This window comes from Ochotona princeps, chromosome 2 (assembly GCF_030435755.1).
Source record: "Ochotona princeps isolate mOchPri1 chromosome 2, mOchPri1.hap1, whole genome shotgun sequence".
Classification (NCBI taxonomy): domain Eukaryota; kingdom Metazoa; phylum Chordata; class Mammalia; order Lagomorpha; family Ochotonidae; genus Ochotona; species Ochotona princeps.
The window spans coordinates 39,830,466-39,849,179 of record NC_080833.1 but is presented as its reverse complement, the minus strand read 5'-3'; the positions used below and the strand labels follow the sequence as shown (position 1 = coordinate 39,849,179).

Below are 18,714 nucleotides of genomic sequence, written 5' to 3'. Positions count from 1 at the left end.
AAAATCAATAATGGCATCTCTTTATCTCTTCATTTTCAATACAAGAGAGAAACATGGGGCCAGCCCTGTGGTACAATGTGTTAAGCCACCACCTGCAGCGTTGGCGTTCCATATGTGTACTGGTATGAGTGCTGGTTAATCCATTTGCCTTCCAACACTCTGCTAATGTGCCCAGGAAAGCAGTGGAAGATTGCACAAGTTCTTGGGCTCCTGCATGTAACTGGGAGATCCTGAAGAAGCCCCTGGTTCCTGGTTTTGGTCTGGCCCAGCTCTAGCTGTAGTGAACGTTTGTGGAGTGCACCAGCAGATCAAAGATCTCTGTCTCTCCCTGTTTCTCTTTGTAACTCTGTCTTTCAAATACAACAAACATTTTTTAAGAGAAGGAAACATTAGAAAAAAAAGATCCCATGACTTGATAGATGAATATTGTTCCTTAAACTGTTGCATCCTTCCTGTCAGCACTGGAAGTAGTAAAACTGGACTCAAACCAGAAGTACACACAATTAAGTATATCAGAAGAGTGAAAAAGTCAGAAATGACTTAATGACCTGAAAAAGGAAATGGTTAAATAATTTCTTGCATAGGCTTGTAATAAAATATTCTGCAGCTGTTGAACTACATCTATCATGGCTTTTAACAGGCAACAAATCTGTATAATCAATGTAGAAAAGGGAGTGAAATAAATGAAATAAAAGATTATTTGAATTACAAAAGCATGTACAGAGTAGGAGGGAAACATAAAAATATTCACCATAAATGGCAGGATTATGGGTGATTGTCATACTTGAAGCTGTTTTTATTTTCTAACCCTTTGTTTTTAACTTTTGAGTACACCACTTTCTTAACTGAGAGGATATTATTATATGTATTTTTTTAAAGAAAATGTCAAGTCCTTCAAACTGTTTGGAACCACAGTAGTAAAAATGATTCTATCAGAGCCATGTCACCAGATCTCTCCTTGGCCTCACTCCGTTTGTTCCAATATTAGAGGATACACAGGAGCCTAAATGAATAAAAATCACATTTCTTGAAAGAGTGTCTGATTCAATCTCCCCTTCACCTAAATCATTGTGAATTAGCAAGGTTGCAATCTTAAGTCTGCCTTATCACCTGGCAGCAACCTTCACAGGGACAGCAAGAAGAGAAGATGATTTATAAGAAAACTCTTCCCTGGAGCAGAGAGAGAAAAGTATGGATTGGTTCTAGGGGCTCCTGCTTACAAACTCTGATATTACGGCCATTCTGCACTTGGACAAAAGCTCCCACTTTTCTTAATTACATGGTTTGAGCAGGAGCCTACTTTCAGGATCTGCCCAATCACACAACAGCCATTTATTTTCCCAACTGCAGCTGCCAAAATTTCCCTGATCTCTGTTTTGTGCTGCATCTTCAAGGACATCTTGTGAATGCACGATGCTGTCAAGAAGCACTCCACATCCTGCTTTTTAAGCTTTTCTCTTTCTCTCTCCCCTGAACACAGAGATTTTTCTAACACATATTTATTAAAAGTCCCACCAACAAGCAGCAGAGGCAAAAGAAAAAAGAAACAAGAACCCTTACAAATATTAGAATATTTCTGAGTGCTCTGAGGCAAATACTTTATTATGATAATGAACCACTAATATTCTCTATCCTCTGTATAAAGTGTTTGCTGTTGCTTTGGTTTGGTGGACACTAAATCTGGTAATTCACTGGATTCCTTCTTTTTAATACTAGTAATTCTCTCTGCGTAAAGACCATGCAACCTCACAGTTAATTTTTTTGGAAAACATGACACTTCCCTATGAATTTTTTCTTAAAAAAACTTATAATTTTCTTCACTTGATTTTCTCATATATTTTTAAATTTCTTACTATATTTGTTTTATTTGCTTCGCAACAACAGAATTTTAGACTACAATCAAGACTAAATGAATTAACATTTCTATCTGTATAATCTTTTGCCCTTCTCAGAATTTGCTGTTAAAACCTCACTAACAGGGAAAAGGCAGATTGGCACATTTAAAATTCAGAAATAGTAAGACTCTTAAAAATACATGATAAAATTTCTAAAATATAACTTTGCATTTTAAGCAGTGTCAGATACATTTTATAGAAAAGAGTATTTTAGTACTAATGTACTAGGTTCCTACAAATAATTTGGAAATGATATGTAGTTTGTATAATTTATATGGAAAAATAGATATGATATATGTGAAGTCATGTGCCACATAGGGACATTTTGGTCAACAGTGGACCTCATATGACAGTGTAGGAACATTAGTCAAAACAATGTCATAGCCAACATATTACTCACACATTTTTAATGAAGCTGATTTGAACATACCTACTGAACTGCCAGTCGTGGCAATACAATTATATGTAGTACATGATATTTAAAAGTTACAATAAATGGGTATTGTGGGTTTATATATTTATATGTGCCTTTGAATCACAATTTTAGAATGTATTCCTTAATCTTATAAAACTTTAATGTTAAACAATATGCTGTGTTATGCGAGCAGAGGCCTTTATTGTTTCTTGATTACAACAAGAGGTCACATCAAGTGACTATTAAATACTATGTAAGATTGTGAAAATACACTCTGTGATATTTGCACAATGAAACTGCATAAGAATTTTTTTTAGTATATATTTTGTCATTAATCAGTGCATATAGAATATGGAGAAAAGCTTCCTTCTTTGAGTGCAGTACCTTGCTTGAATTCACAAAATAAGCTTAATAAACTCTTCCAACTCTTGATACAGTTCTTTTAGTCCTGAAATTCACATTTTAGAGAACTCAGAGTGATTTTATATCAAACTACAACAATCTTGAGTTTCTTTGTTATAGGCAAATGTTTAAAGCAAGTTATTAGCCACAATTTCAGGATATTAATATGGTACTTCATTTGAATAATCCATCCCCACTCCTGAAATATAGCTCTTAAAAGAATTAAAGTAACACAACGCAACAAAAGACAAGCTAAATTTTGCAACATAAATGTGTTTCGGGCCCGGCGGCATGGCCTAGCGGCTAAAGTCCTCGCCTTGAATGCCCCAGGACCCCATATGGGCGCCGGTTCTAATCCCAGCAGCTCTACTTCCCATTCAGCTCCCTGCTTGTGGCCTGGGAAAGCAGTCGAGGACGGCCCAAAACCTTGGGATTCTGCACCTGTGTGGGAGACCTGGAAGAAGTTCCTGGCTCCTGGCTCCGGATCGGCGCACCACTGGCCATTGTGCTCACTTGGGGAGTGAATCATTGGACGGAAGATCTTCCTCTTTGTCTCTCCTCCCTGAATATCTGACTTTGTAATAAAATGAATAAATCTTAAAAAAAAACATAAATGTGTTTCTTCCATGAGCCAGAAATTATTATGTTTAATGTCTGAAATACTAAGGAGTAAAAAAGGAGGCTCTAGGCCCAGTGCAATAGCCAAAAGTCCTCGCCTTGCATGCACCAGGATCCCATATGGGCGCCGATTCTAATCCTGGCCTCCCTGCTTTCCATACCAGCTCTCTCCTTGTGGCCTGGGAAAGCAGTCAAGGACGGCCCAAAGCCTTGGGACCCTGTATCCATGTGGGAGAACAGGATGAATTTCCAGGTGCTTGGCTTTGGACCAGTGCAATTCCAGCTGTTGCGGCCACTAGGGGAGTGAATCAATGGACAGAAATCTTCCTCTCTGTCTCTCCTCCTCTTTGCATATCTGACTTTGCAATAAAAATAAATCTTTAAAAATGAAAAGGAGGCTCTCGTCTTCAAGGAAGTAAATAAGTAAATGAGTAATTACTACATAATACCATAAATGCAGTAATGGAGAAGTATTTGCAGAGTGCCTAGCAAACTCCCTATCTGGCACATGTCAAAAGCTTCATCAGTGGAAATTCTGATATAATCCTGATTAAAAAATGTTTTAGGCAAGTAATTACCAGTAACGCTTTCTTCTAGTACCAATAGTTAAACACATAACAAATAATGATAGGTATTCTTTACATACATTATTTTATGTAAGCATCACATACTATTGCAAAGTGGGTATTGTCATTTCTCCCATTTACCGGTGTAACAGTGTGGAGAATCGAGGCTTCAGGTAATGAGCACTGACACTCAGCAATGAGCGTGGTTTGAACTCAAGTCTGAAACCAAAATCTGCGTCATTTCCTAAACCTCTGAGGCTGAGGAAAGTTTCTATCGCCATAAAATGCAACTTGATAATCTTAGAGGAACTAAATAATGTTATTTAATAAATAATGATTAAAACCATCCAGCCTGGGTATATGCCATTAGCAGGAAAATTCAGCCAAATAAAGTGAAAGATTTTTATTCCAAAACTCAATCAAGGTGCAATGGAAAGAGCTGGTTTGGAATTGAAATAACCCGACTTCTTCAACTGCAGATTTGACATTGATTTAATCACTTAAGACTAAAGTGTAATTTAAATTTACTCATCTGAAAAATGCAAGCAAATCTATCTTCTTACAGAGGAGCTGTGAGGATTAAAAGTAACAAACTTAAGGCATCTGGTCCAGAGCTTGGAACATACTAAGCACTCAATACATGTTCATCCTCTCCATCTTCGACCACAATGTGACACTCTGAAAATGATATGCCCATTACAATGTGCTGCTCATGGCAAAGTGACTAATCTAGGTGTTGATAATTTATTCTTGGAGCTTAATTTCTAAAATAGCAAAGAACACATCATCTTTGGAAATAGCTGTTTCCCTCATCTTTACAATGCTTCACATACATTCACCAATAAGTTCGCACAATAACACACAGGAAAATACATTCCAAGGAGGAGGGGTAAGTGAACTCTAAAAAATGAATAATGCAAGTACCATTTTTGATACTTACAAACAAAATTTCTGGTATCTTTTACCCTTTCAAAAAACTCTCCAGTATGATGGTTCAATTAGATACTTTGGACATAAATAAGGACAATCACTAGGATTTGTGATTTTCTACAACAAAAAGCTTCCTGTTTTCCTGAGAAATTCCAGAAAGTTCTATAGTTCTTTGGATACTGATAGCAGATGGCATTTCTGGCTTTCCATAACATGGTAGAAAAGAAGGTTGTTCCTCATCTAATCTCCATTTGGACTGCTCTAAGCTAAACCTAAACTGACAGAATGTATATCAGGACGATTTTCAGGGCACTGTCAGAAAGGCATGGCAGGAAGTACAGAGATAACACAGCAAGTCATATTCCATCTGAGGATGTGAGACTACTTTACAAAGCCCTTGTGTACAAACCAAGAATTCACTAAATCACATGCTAGCCTGGGGATTTTTTTAAGTGGTCATACTCATAATCCCATTTAATCTTCATGAAAGCTCAGAGCTGGATGGTGTCCTCCCTTAATATCATCTGGCATTTTACAAGTAAGTAAATGGAAGATTAAGGAGCAAACAGAAATATTCATGCAGTATAGAGTCACATGTGAACTGATGTCTTCAGGTCACCAATACCCATCTTCCTCCTTCAACCACTACAGGCTCTGTAAGCCCTGACCAGCACATTCCAGGCCACATCCTGCTGCAGCCTTTTGCTGCCATAAATGACAAACCAGAATTCCCTATGTTCTCACCCATACAGAAGCACTGCCCTTGACCTGGAAAATTCTCTCTCCACCATCAGGCTTACCATGCCAAACATACCCTTAAGGCTCCCACCTCCCAATCTCTGTACACAATTCCATTTTAGACATTTATCATCCAGCATCTAAGGTCCCCAGATTCCTGTCCTCTTAGTAAACTGTGAGCTTGAAGACAAGAGGTGTGTTTGAATCATTTGTACAGAATTTCAGATTTTGTTGATAGAACAAATGAATCAACAAGTAACTCTACATCCTTGTTTGCCTTGTACGGCCAAATATGCTTTCCTTACCCTGTTCCCCACCACTTAGCTCTCATCATTAACCTCTTATATTTCATTTTCGAATCAATTTAAAAATAGAAACACTTTCATTGTGCAAATCCATATAGCTCTCATTGCTCTTTCAACATCTTTCAAAATGTCCCCAAAGACAGAATTTTTAAAGCCAGCAATCTTCCATTTTCTAGGAAGGCCACTGTTCTTTAAATCTACATTCCTTTCAGCTCTTCTTTTTCAGGCCTGAATTCACTTTTACTTTTCTCTTTGAGTCTGAATATGGCTGAAGTCTACAATAATATCCTGAGGTTAAGAGATCCTCAGAAAATCTCTACCTATCAGTTACTGGAGTCACACAAGCCAAAGCACAAGCTAGTGAAAACTATTCACATTTACTGTGACAATGATCAAACATGAGCAACACACATACATATCCACACACATCTACACTCACACAGCAAGTACCTACATGCAGATTAAGTCTCCAGATGCCAGCTACAGCTACAGAAGGGTCAGGTCAAAGCCAGGAGCTGGGAACTTGGTTTGGGTCTTCCATATAGTTCCATATGGATATCAGGAACCCAATTACTTAAGTCATCATTTGTTGCTTCCCAGGTAGCACATTAGCAGGAGGCCTGAATCTGAAGCAGAGCTGGACTAGAACCCAGGTGTGCTGATAAGGAATGTGGGCATGCCCAGTGGCATCTGAATCACTATGCCAAAAGCCTGCCCCTATTTCTTCCAAATGAATATGTAGTTATTCCACAAACATTCAATAAAAGTCAAGTCCAACATTTATTAAATACCTACCACAAAGAACAACAGTTAAGACACACAGGCACTGGAGTCCAATTGCCCCGGTTCAAATTCCTATTTAGCTGTATGACCTTGAACAAGTGACTGAAGTATTCTATAACTGTTTTCTTAGGTGTAAAATGGTGAATATTGATGGTTATGTTAAGAGGGTTCATATGAATGTGGCAAAGACTACATGTATTGTTATTCTGAGTTTTGTGGCACTTTATCCTTGCTATCTAGGAATTTAGTCTTGGGAGGTGGGTGAACTGATTGTAAATAGATAAAGTTCCAAAATACAGCAAGGCAGGTCCCAAAATTGAATATCTTCTACTGGATCTTCCTTCAGTAACATGCTTCTTCCATTCACATTTAACTAAAACTTCCTGGAGCCCTCTTCTCTGATCCTCGTGGCTGTAGGCACCCCCTTCTCTGTCCTGGTTCACAACATTCTACACTGTGTCACCTTGGGAGCTCCTTAAGAGCAGGATCTGGATCGTAGTTGACTTTTGTTCCAAGCATGTAGTACACAAAGCTAAGTTAACCAGCCTGCTGGATGGATCAGTGTTTGGAGGCAGGTCTAGGGCACTCAGAGTTGACACAGAGAGAACACGGGGACATAGGTGGCAACTTCCTTTTTCCCAACCAAGCAGATTCCTTGGTCTGTTGAAAAAGCCCTTCAAAGGATCTGAGGCTGTATGTTAGAGGAATATGTAGTTATACATAGTAAAATCCTTTTCTTAACCCCTTTCTTTACTCTTCCTGTTATATTTATTATACATGAGTTTACACATCAAGATCAAAACAAACGAGAACTACTGGCCAAGGGGGTCAAATAAATTCTAGAAGAATCACAATATTAACCACAAGAGGAGAAAAGTATCTGTGGCTGCATTCATGCTCTGCATAAAAATATACTGCTAAATACTTGAAAAATTATTCTTCCATTCTTAAATGTGTTTGATGAAGAATTTTGCTTTTTTTGAAGTAATTTTAATTATATGCACTGCTACTGGAAACAAAAGAGATCTAGCTTGAGAAGCAACTGTTTCCTTTTCTCTTATGCTCTCTTGCTCTATATAGTGTTTAAATTTTAATTTTACTGAATATTATATACAATGAAAACAGGAGATTAAAATACATCCATCAGGTTTTTCAATACTCTTTTAGAACTACTGCTTTTCAGGGGGCATTAAGTAGATTTATTCACAAATTCCAATTGAATTTAGGGCCCTTCCTTGAATATTTTTTGGTTCTGAAAAAGGACAAACTCACCTTTCCTCCTCCCTTAAGTTTGTAAGTGAATGCTAAATCTTATTACTAGAACAATTGAGCTTTTCTTCACAGAGTCAAATGGAACGAGGAATCCAAGTGAAAGAGTTAAACAAACATCAGTAATTTGATGTAAATTTTCTGCCTTTGTCTATACCTACAATGCCATGGTGCATATGGACAGCAGAATGTTAAACTGTTGCTGTTTGATTAAAATGCTGTAATAATATGTGGATGGAACAGTGCGGGCAGGAAACGGGGAGGTAGGAGGGAAAAGGAGGAATCCCTAGCAAAACTGTCATGGAAAATAACAAAAATAACTAAAAAAAAAAAGAAAATCATCAGAAGCTTTAAAAAATTATTTTAATTACATTTCCATGAATATTTTGAAGTACCCTTATGCACTGGTACACCAAATCCTAACAACTCTACTTTGCAGATGAACAGATTTAAAGACTAGGGAATGAAAGTCATTTGCCTAAGGCCACAGCAAGTAAGCCAGAATTTGAACCCAGGCAATATTGTTTAAAAGGTCCCATTAATAGCCACTATAGCAATGTCTCTCTCCAGTGTGTATCCTTTAAGAGGTATTACAAAATGGAAAGTAGAACACAAGTTTATTTGTAGCCATGTGACTTTACAGAAATTAGTTAAGCTACCTTGTGCTCATGTGAGGTTCAATGACATAAGTAAAGGTATTTTTGCAAAGCTTGAAATACACACTATTAAAGCATCACTATAATTGGGATGTAGGCATGTATGATACAGACAGCAAGTAACATAAAGGAATCTAGGAGAAAGAAGAATTACTGAGGAATTATAGATGATTCATGGTGATCAGGATAAGTTTCATATAAATAGCCACATTCAAGATCTACAGATCAAAGAATCACGGTTGCTAAGAAATATTCACTATAAAAACTAATCTTCACGTCAACAGAGTTTTGAGCCCAATACTCTTCTTATGAGCCAGAGGGCACCTACTGGGAACACATTATGAACAGTCTAACTTACATTCAATTATAGTATTAACAATCTCTGAGCACCTATTAGTTGTCAGGGACACAGATAAAGCCAATCCCGATTGCTGAGACAGTGGGGAAGCAGAGTCATCAACAACTGATTATGCAGCACGGAGCACCAATGACTGCAGGATAGCAGTGCTAACAGAGGTGGCTTTTATCCAGAGAATTACAGAGGCCTTTCTGGTTGAAACTGCCTTTCCACTTGTCTCATGAGGCCAGGTGAAGAAAAGCAGAAGTGGCTGGAGCCTGAGCCATTTGTCTGAGCATGGGTGGCCCTAGGTGGCAGAGCTCATAGTGGAGCATGAACTGAAGCTGCAGGAAGGGAGGCAGGCAAGGGGGAGAGCTCAGGCAGAGAGGGTGCCCAGGACCTAGAGAAGGTGCTGAAATAAATCAATTAAGTAGTTGTGTCTGAGATCTTTGCCTGTAGCAAATACACTGTTTCCCCATGAAATACACACAAAACTGCAGTGAGAAAGAGAAAGAATGCATAATATTTGTAGGCTTGCTGCTGAATTTTCTTTCTGAATAGTCCATGGTCATTTTGAACATTTGTGTGATATATCACCACTTAATGCAATTCAGCTCTGTTCAGCAAATGTCACTCTTCTTCAGCTTGGTGCTCTGAACAACTTGATAATCATTTGTGGAACTAGGTTTTGGATTCATTGAACAACTATGGTAAATGGTGAAATTGTGCCAACAGGTAAGGCTGGAACCCAGGGATAGGTGGAGACAAAACTGTTATTATCACAGCGTTGTTGCCGTCATGAACTGGAAATTCTGATAATGCAAATGAGGTACATACATGACAAAAACATACATACCCCAAAAGGGACTAGAGCGTGCTGTTTTTTTCCCTGCAGTTGCCTTTGCAGATGTTAAAAGTCTGACTCCTTTCCTCATAGCACTTTCACCAGACCCTTATCTCGTTGACAGCAGCATGGCTTTGTCTATTTTACTATTAAATAGTCAGAGACCACCAAATGGTAGGTCTTCAAACATATTCATCAAATTTTGACTTATTTAATCTTCATAAGAAATGTTTGTTTTTACAAATGTTGAAGTTGAGGCTAAGAACAGTAAAGTGACTTGCTTGAGGTTATAAGACTAAAATGTGAAACAGCAAAAATAATAACAATAACCATCATGATTATTTTAGATACTAAGGAAGCATACCCTCCATTTAGCATTCTCAGAATGTCTCTGCCATGGGATTCTCTTTCACATTAAAAAATGTTCTCTTTGGTTGAAAAAAAAAAAAACCTTAAAGTTTATAGTCTCGAACTCATGCTGACTTTTCTGTGTTACCAGTTTTAAAAGCTCCAAAAGAAACAGAATGGCTTCAGAATAGATGAATCTGCCCACAAGGCAGGCCATCTGTGTGACTAGGCATAGTTAAACCTGCATGTGATTCTTCAGGACAAAGGTTCTTCAACATTCTTCCCATTTTCTCCCCAACACTCAAGTGAGAATTAAACTTCAACTTAATAAATTTCTATTGAATGCCTACTGTGTACTAAACACTTTTCTCAGTACTTCCAAAGTAAGATAGATAGTCCAAAGTTATCTGCACATGTTGTATATAATGTTGTGATTAATTCAAGTCAGTATCAACCTGTTGGCCTACTAAGACCTCTCTCCCCCTCCAAGAGCAGTGAGTAAATCCTCAATGGCAGAGAACTGACTGAGCCACTTATCTTTGTAAAGGAGCACAGTGCTAGACATGGTCAGTATTTTAATACATTTTATGGAATGAAACAAATCTTTCAAATCTTGCTCTGGAATTAGATACTAGTCCAAATAAAAATCTAGACCAGCTAATTACTGTTTTTAGAGCTTAATATGTCTCTCAAAAAATGTTAAATTATCTGTAAAATAGGAAATTAACATTTAACTTCTAAGGGTATTGTAAAGATTAAAAAGAAAGTTTGTAAGGTACGGTGCCTGATTCATAGTAAGAGTACAAAAACATTACAAAAACATTAGGTCACCTCATTAACCACTGTTACTATTTCCAGGTTCAGCTAGGTAACATAGTTAATGAATGAAATTTGATAGTTAATAAATATTTTGGTTCATAGTCCTAAAATAAAACATGTAGACATCTTCAGTTTCCAAAATGTAGGCTACAATACTTCATAGCAAATCTAAAACAATCAAAATTCATTATTCTTTCCTTAATGCTTCAGAAAATAACAGAGACCTTACATTGGATAATTCTTAAAAAGGCTGACCATTATTTTTCTTCTGACTGATGTAGAGTTCATCATCAGAATAGCATTTCTCAAACTGTTCTGGTCACGACTCCCCCCAAATGGGGGAAAAAGATATATTTTGAACACAGTGGTTTCAAATCACAACTTAGAGCAAAAGGTAACTGAAACAAGATTCATGAAGTAAGAATACTTACCTCTAGTATTATTCAATGATATTTTCTTTGCTACTTTATGCCATTTGTTACTACATTTTTAAAAACACTGTTGCAAACCCAATAAAATAATTATAAGAAAAATCGGGGCCTAGTAATATGCTACTTTATTGCCACTATTGTTATTCTGTTCATTAGTATGTGTTCAGGAAATAGTTCAACTGATCCTCCCATTAAGCTATGAAGTTGTAGCAATTCTATTTTATATATTAAGAAACTGAATTTAAAAACTCTAGGTGACTTGGGCTAAACAGACTCTCGAAAGTTGGTGGAAGATCTGAGTCACAGTTTTCTAACTCTGTAGTTTAGGCTCTTTAGAAAATAACAACCCTCAGCCCAGAAAAACCACATTATGATATCAAGATAAATAAACTCAAAAATACATATACTGAGTACCCATGATGTATCAGACATTGAAATAAGAAGCCATCTGACATGATCTCTGCCCTCCATAGTTAACTGAAGACCAGACAACACCTTACCTAACTCAGTTGTTGGATTACTGTGGCTAAGTCACTGCTTGGGATGCCTGTATCTCATATTAAAGTACTAGTTCAAGTCCTAGCTGCTCCACTTCTGACTGATCTTCCTGTTAAAATGCCTAGGAAGATGGTGGGAAAGGTCATATTGTGCTTGGTCTCCTGCTCTCCACATGGGAGACCAGGGTGCAGTTGTTGGCACCTAGCTTTGGCCTGGCCCAGCTGTGGTGCTGCATTTGGGCAGTGAATCAGTAGACAGAAGCTATTTGCCTTTTAAATAAAAAGAAGTAAATAATTAAAACAAAACCCAAATCAGAAAACTTAGGTGACATGGTACATGTACTTGGAAGTCTAAAGTTGGTATTTTTTTATATTGGAGGAAATAAATTAATACCCCCATTTATTACCACCTTCTGTTTCACCACCAATTATTCTGCAGAATGACCACCGGTACCTTGTTTATTAGGGCACACAGTATAGTCCTGCAGGGGTACATTTCTTTACCATATGAAATACAGACCTTTTTTTTTTTTTAGTATTTTTCATCTTACTGCTTTCTTGCAGTCCTCCATGTGACTTCACGAATGAATGCCATCATCATTAACATCACATTATTTTCAGAAGAGTGCTCTAATATAATTTCTTTCTAAATAACTAATATTTGATTTAGAAGAATCTTTAGGATGACTTTACTTTTGGTATACCATCACTTAATGAAGACAGGTATAGATATTGGAAAACAATCAAGAAACAATAATCTTCTGATTTAAAGCATCCCATATCTACTAGTTCAAAGTAGAAACCAAATGAAAATACTTGAACCTTCCTAAAACATAACTTTTACCTGTATGTCTAGGTTTATCTTTATATATTCTATACTGTAATCATACCATACTATTTATGATTTCTTAAGCAAGCCTTCCAAGTTTCCATCTCTATGCTTTCATTCTTACTATCCTTTTCCTTCCTTGTTGATTCTACCTTGTTTATAATTTTTCTGGTCATCCTGCTTCCTGGCTCAACTCAAAAGGTATTTCCTGCCTTGAAGCCTTGTTACGCTCCACCAATAAGAACAAATGTCTCCCTCTTCTGCACAAGGTATCTCCTCAGCCAAAATGCTGGCCACATTTGATCTGTCATTATCCTTACCCATTCTCATATTCTAAAAATAATATCTATTAACGGTGCTGACATTCTAGAAGATAAGAAGAATATGGCCTTCATACAACAAATATACAATATACAATTACTGTTTCTATGTGGAAAATTCTGATCTAGAAATTACCTTATTTTCCTTCACCCAAGACAAGCGAACTCTGGCCAACCTGGACAAATTTCCAGATACTCTAGAGCGAGAACTTTTCATATTGCTATGCATTGAGCCTGAGGCAAGCAATTTAGCTTTATATATTTTTTTAAAGAAGCGGCTATCAGAAACTGTCTTTGTTACATTAAAGAGATCAAACTGACAATATAGAGCAAAAATTATACAAGGCTACATGAGTATGAGAAATGATCTCTATGGACACAATTCTGTTAGAACAATCAAAGTTCTAGAATGCAAACTGTTCCTCAGTTCTTAGAAAACTGACACAACTAGAAGTACACTTCAAGAAGTGCGCCATCAAGATTATACCAACTGACGTCTCCAAAAGTCACTAACTGGAGATCTGTTTAAGAGTTCTTAGTAAAGCTCTTCTAAAACTTGAAGTTTTCTCTTCTTGTGAAAAACCTTAAGCCAGAAATGCAAAAAAAAAAAAAAAAAAAAAAAAAAAGGAATTAAGAAAGATTCAAGTGTTTTGTGAAAAATAGATGAATTTTCAAAAATTTTAAATACTATAAACATCTACCTAGCAACAAAGTCCTAAGAAAATATATCTACCTCTTACCCTGTCCATCTGCCTGCTCAAGTCACTCACTCAGTCACTTCCTTTTGGTCCTTCCTGAATAGAGGTGAGATTTTTGTAGTGTAAAATATGGAGGTATGCCTCTTATACTGTTTTTTTTTTCCTACAAAATTAAGCATTCCCCCATTTAATAAATATGTATCTTCTCATATAAACACAGTTTAAAAATAATTATATTCTTTTAAACAGCTTGTACATCGCACACAAAATACACACAAACCTCAAACACCTTGCAAGATTTTTTTCTTGAAGCTTTGAAACATGTAAATTCATGTGGAAAGAGGAAAGTCTTGTTGTGTGTTTCATAATAAAAGTCTCTTTTTAGCATATATTTTTTAAGAATAAAAACTATCGGTCCTGGAAAATAGCAATTGAGGGAAACAGATCAACTTAGAACCTTTGGCCAGAGACACACAGAGAGAGGGAAAGAGGGAGAAGGAGAGACAGGGAGTGAGAGAGAGAGCACTTCCTTCCATTAGTTTGCTGCTCATACTGGGCTGGGGTAAAAGCAGGGAATGCAATTCACATATCCCATGTGGATGGCACTACTCCATCCATTCTGTAGTGGTGGAAAGCTGGAGTCAGGAGCAAGAGCCAGGAGAGGAGCCCAGGCACACCAATGCAGTATTCAGGTGTCTTAACTGCTGGACTAAACACTACTTCCTCTAGTCCTAAGGATTAAATTGAAGAGAGAGAAAAAAAAAAAAAAAGGGAGTCTCCTTCACATACTTCTGGAGAAATTCAAAATCTGTAACAATGTTCTCAGACTGTGCTTTCAGTTTAAGTCTTATTTAATGTGCTTTCCTTTGAGAGTTTTGGAAAAAGGTAAAAAGCTAAAAAAAAAAAAAAAAGTTTGTCCTGTCACCCTGTTTCAAATGTATGTAAACAACAACTTTGTCAAGGCCTTTGCAGTGGTTTTTCTCCTTTTCCCCCTTCTCTATACAGAAGGGTAAAAAACCGAGGGCCAGCATCCTGCTCACATCTTGCACACCTCCTCAGTCAATCTAAAGCTGTTAGCACTGCCTACGTCATCCCATCACCCTGCCTCACCAAGCAAAGGAAGGTAAATCACTCCTTGAGAAACAGAACTTGAAATTTCAGCCTACTGTGAAAACAAGGGGGATAGAGAAAAAAAAAGCTGGCGAGGTGAAGCTGGTAAAGTAGTATGTTGGTTTCTGGGAAAAAGTCAAATACCTAACCAGTTATAATATCTATTTTAGGCAGGAAAGGTACACTAAATCAATCAAGCAGAGTCCTTCTTATTTTCTTTCTGACTGACTTTTAAATTGCCCACCACACTGTTTCATAATTTTAAAAAAACAACACTTGTTAAAATTATTTTTATATTAATCTTTTTCCCTTTTGACATAGAAAATCCTGTCAATTCTAATTGCAAAGGAAATATATCTTGAGAAATGTTACAGATATATATATGTATTATATATAAAATAAGCACAAAATATATACACAAAACACATTTAAATATACACACATATAAAATAAAACCAACACATATATTATATACATAAAATATACACATTTAAATATCCATATATATAAAATAAAACCTACACAACTGAAGGGAAATGGTGAGTTCTTGTCTGTGTGGGAAAGCTGCTATCTTCCACCATCGCCCACCCCCAGCGCACTGGCAAGAGGATGCAGGCTGTGAGGTTCACTTCCCAGGATGTCCAGAGTTGGCAGACTGGCCTCTTCCTAGACAAGGGCCTTCGCCAAGGGACAGAAAAACTAGCTGACTGAAAGGAACCTAGCATCCTTGAAGCCCCTTCAATTTTCAGTACTCATCTATGACTGATGACTTCCAATATTGTTTCTCATCAGAACCCCATCTTCAAGAACAGGAAATGGAGGCTCAGAAAGCTGAAGCTCCTCATCCAAAAACACTCATCTGAAAAAAGGGAGAAGTCAGCATTTTAGCTCAGGTCCACCTGACTCTGAGGTGCATTGCATTTGTAGGTCTGTTAAACTAAGTAATTCTTTTCAGAAGCTCTAGGCACACCGTGAGGGTCCTCTTGGGCCAGAGGTAGATTTGTGATTCTGAAGTCCCTGAACTGACCTCACCAACAAAGACACAGGAAGAGTGGTATCCAGTAGAAACAAATACATTTTCCCTATGTGTGTACAAATCAATTTAATATGCTTTTAGTTCCATTTGTACTCTGGCTCTCTGGGCCCTAATCACAATAACCTGGTTGACTTTAGGATTGGAACTTTTTCCTCGTAGTTACAGAGGCGACTAGAATACAATCAAGCTAGAACATTATTCTCCCCCAAAGCCACCTAAAACAGAGCAACTCCAAATAAAACCAATTTACATATTTTAGCCCAAATTAAAAAGTAAAAGCTAAGGATTTCCTTTTAATATCTTGAATAATAAATGCACATTTATGTAAAACTTCCTTTGGGGAATGGCTACTATGAGGAAAACTTTCCCAATATTATTCATAAATATCACGTCTGTTTGGTGTTACAGTAAGAATCTGAACTTGTGGGACTTGTACTGTCTGTACCTAGTACATCAACAGAGATAATTAACGTTGAAGACATGTACAATATCCAGAATTCTAGATGTGTGGTTGACTGCATTTCAAAAAGTAACAGCAGAAAGGATGAGTCAAATCTGGTAAAAATCGCGAATTGTGAGGACTTAGTGGTTTACTCCATTTTAAGTGGGCACACTCCTAACGAAAGGTTGATTAGTAAAAACTTCAAACTCTGAGTCTTTCCACTAGAGACTTTTAAACAGCACTCAGAGCTAAAGTTTATTGTTAGAGCTGTGTTTACTACTTCTGCATCCTGAAAGGGGGCACTAAAAACATGTTCAACTAAGGTCATTATTTTTAATTGGAAAGCAAAACTTTAAAGGGTTTAGGCTGGCACCTCAGGAAAAAAACATTTCTTGAGAAGCCAATACTGGCACATCCCATGACACACTAGTGGTCACAGCTGCCAATCTGTACTCCACTCTCCTCCTAGTACAGGGTAGCTATATATGCATGACAAGAAACATCAGTTCCTGCTCCACTATCAAACTTTCAATTTGCACATGGTCATGCCAAGAAGGTCAACATTTGCCCAGGTGTTCCTGGAGAACAGAGGAAAGGGAATCAAGGAGTCATTTTTCAGTTACAAGTGAAGTGGTCCTATTTCTGTAAAATTAACAGGTCTAGCCAAGCTCCCTGTTCAGCTGACTGAAAGACAAGTTTCTTCCAACTCCCCGACTTTACTTCTTCCTCAGATTGAACATACAGATAGATCTGGACACACTGAGCTTCAAAAAATAAAAACCCTGCTTTCAAAACACGCTTAGACTCATACAAACGGAGATGGAGAAACATCTATGTGCCTACTCGAATATCATGAAAGATCATAATTCAATGCAAACCTCACTGTGAAATGTGCAACCTTAAATCGCCTCACCTTAACTATTCCAAGTCACAGGGACTTATCTTCTAATGATGTTGTTTAATCAATGCCAAAAGAGTAAAAAATTAGTGACCTTGAAGTCCATGTTCCACAGAAATAAACATGGTAAGTCCTCCAAAAATACATCTTCATCCAACTACAAATGACAGACACTTTCAGGTCTACAATTTGCAAATGTTGCAACAAGACAATTTCAAGGGCTAGTTGCTACAAGGCAGAAGGCAGCAATGAAGGATAACTGATTCATAGAGAAGAGGATTCAATGTCATGAAATACAGAGGAAACCTTCATGTTGTGATTAGGGTTTTTTTTTTCCTAGAATTCACTGTCTTGGCTAGAAATGTTTCTCTGTTTCCCATATCCTGAAAAAAGAACCAGATTCCTTAAAATTATTTATGAATTATATTTTTGTAGCTTGCAAGGAAAAATTTACAAATTAAGATTGCCTTTAAATGTTATTTTTTCCAACCAGAAGTACAACATATTTTCAGATAAGGCCTATGGCACATAGTTTTCTTCCATTAAAAAAATCACATATGCTAGCATTGCATTTTACTTTCATGGTTAAAAATAAAGTTTTCCAGAAACAAAATACAAAAATGCAAGCACAACAATTACAATGACCTTATTTCTTTAATTTAAAAAATTTTACTGCTTTCTCTTTCAAAATTTATTTCAGTATTTCTTTATGGCTCTCAGCATTTTTTGATCCTTACAGAGGGGTATGCTTTGAGGGTGGGGAATCTGAATAACATGCCATTCAAAAGTCAGTATGGTCACTCTTGAAATGATATAGGCAGGGCCCGGCGGCGTGGCCTAGCGGCTAAAAGTCCTCGCCTTGAAAGCCCCGAGATCCCATACGGGCTCCGGTTCTAATCCCGGCAGCTCCACTTCCCATCCAGCTCCCTGCTTGTGGCCTGGGAAAGCAGGAGAGGACGGCCCAAAGCTTTGGGACCCTGCACCCGCGTGGGAGACCTGGAAGAGGTTCCTGGTCCCGGCATCGGATCGGCGCGCACCGGCCCGTTGCAGCTCACTTGGGGAGTGAATCATCGGACAGAAGATCTTCCTCTCTGTCTCTCCTCCTCTCTGTATATCCGGCTTTCCAATAACAATAAAATCTTAAAAAAAAAAAAAAAAAAGAAATGATATAGGCAAAGGCAGAACCTCAAGAGTAGCATGATCAGAAAAAGACAGAGACAGACAGACAAAATTATGAGCCTATTAGGAGCACTGATACCACATAAGATACTTGTTAATGAACATACAACAAGTAACATAAATATTATGATTTGCAGAATGGATGTAAACATTTGAAGCAAGCTAGCTGGCTGTTTTCTTATGTATTGTTCGTTTATAACAATTTCTTTTCAAAAGTGCTTGATTTCTAACACTGATGATCCAAAGCTATAGCAAACACACTGCCTGAATACTTAATTAAGTAAACAACTAACAAAATGGCTCATCTTTCCTGCATCCAGCCAGCATCCCAAACTGGATATAATTAAAG

The 18,714-nt window shown here is 37.3% G+C and overlaps 1 protein-coding gene across 5 annotated transcripts in view; it reads right to left on the bottom strand.

The window, feature by feature from the left end:
* ELAVL4 (ELAV like RNA binding protein 4) overlaps window positions 1–18,714 on the bottom strand; it is a 148,196-nt gene that overhangs the window by 66,597 nt on the left and 62,885 nt on the right. Inside the window, exon 1 of one of the 5 annotated variants that reach the window (XM_012928039.2) lies at window positions 13,139–13,359. The exons of 2 other annotated variants lie outside the window; for them this stretch is intronic. In XM_012928039.2, the coding sequence (XP_012783493.2) occupies window positions 13,139–13,231 (93 nt within the window). In that variant the 5' untranslated portion in view covers window positions 13,232–13,359. Of the gene's footprint in view, window positions 1–13,138; window positions 13,360–18,714 lie in introns of those variants that run through there. 2 more of the 5 variants (XM_058681362.1, XM_012928041.2) reach the window with 2 other exon arrangements.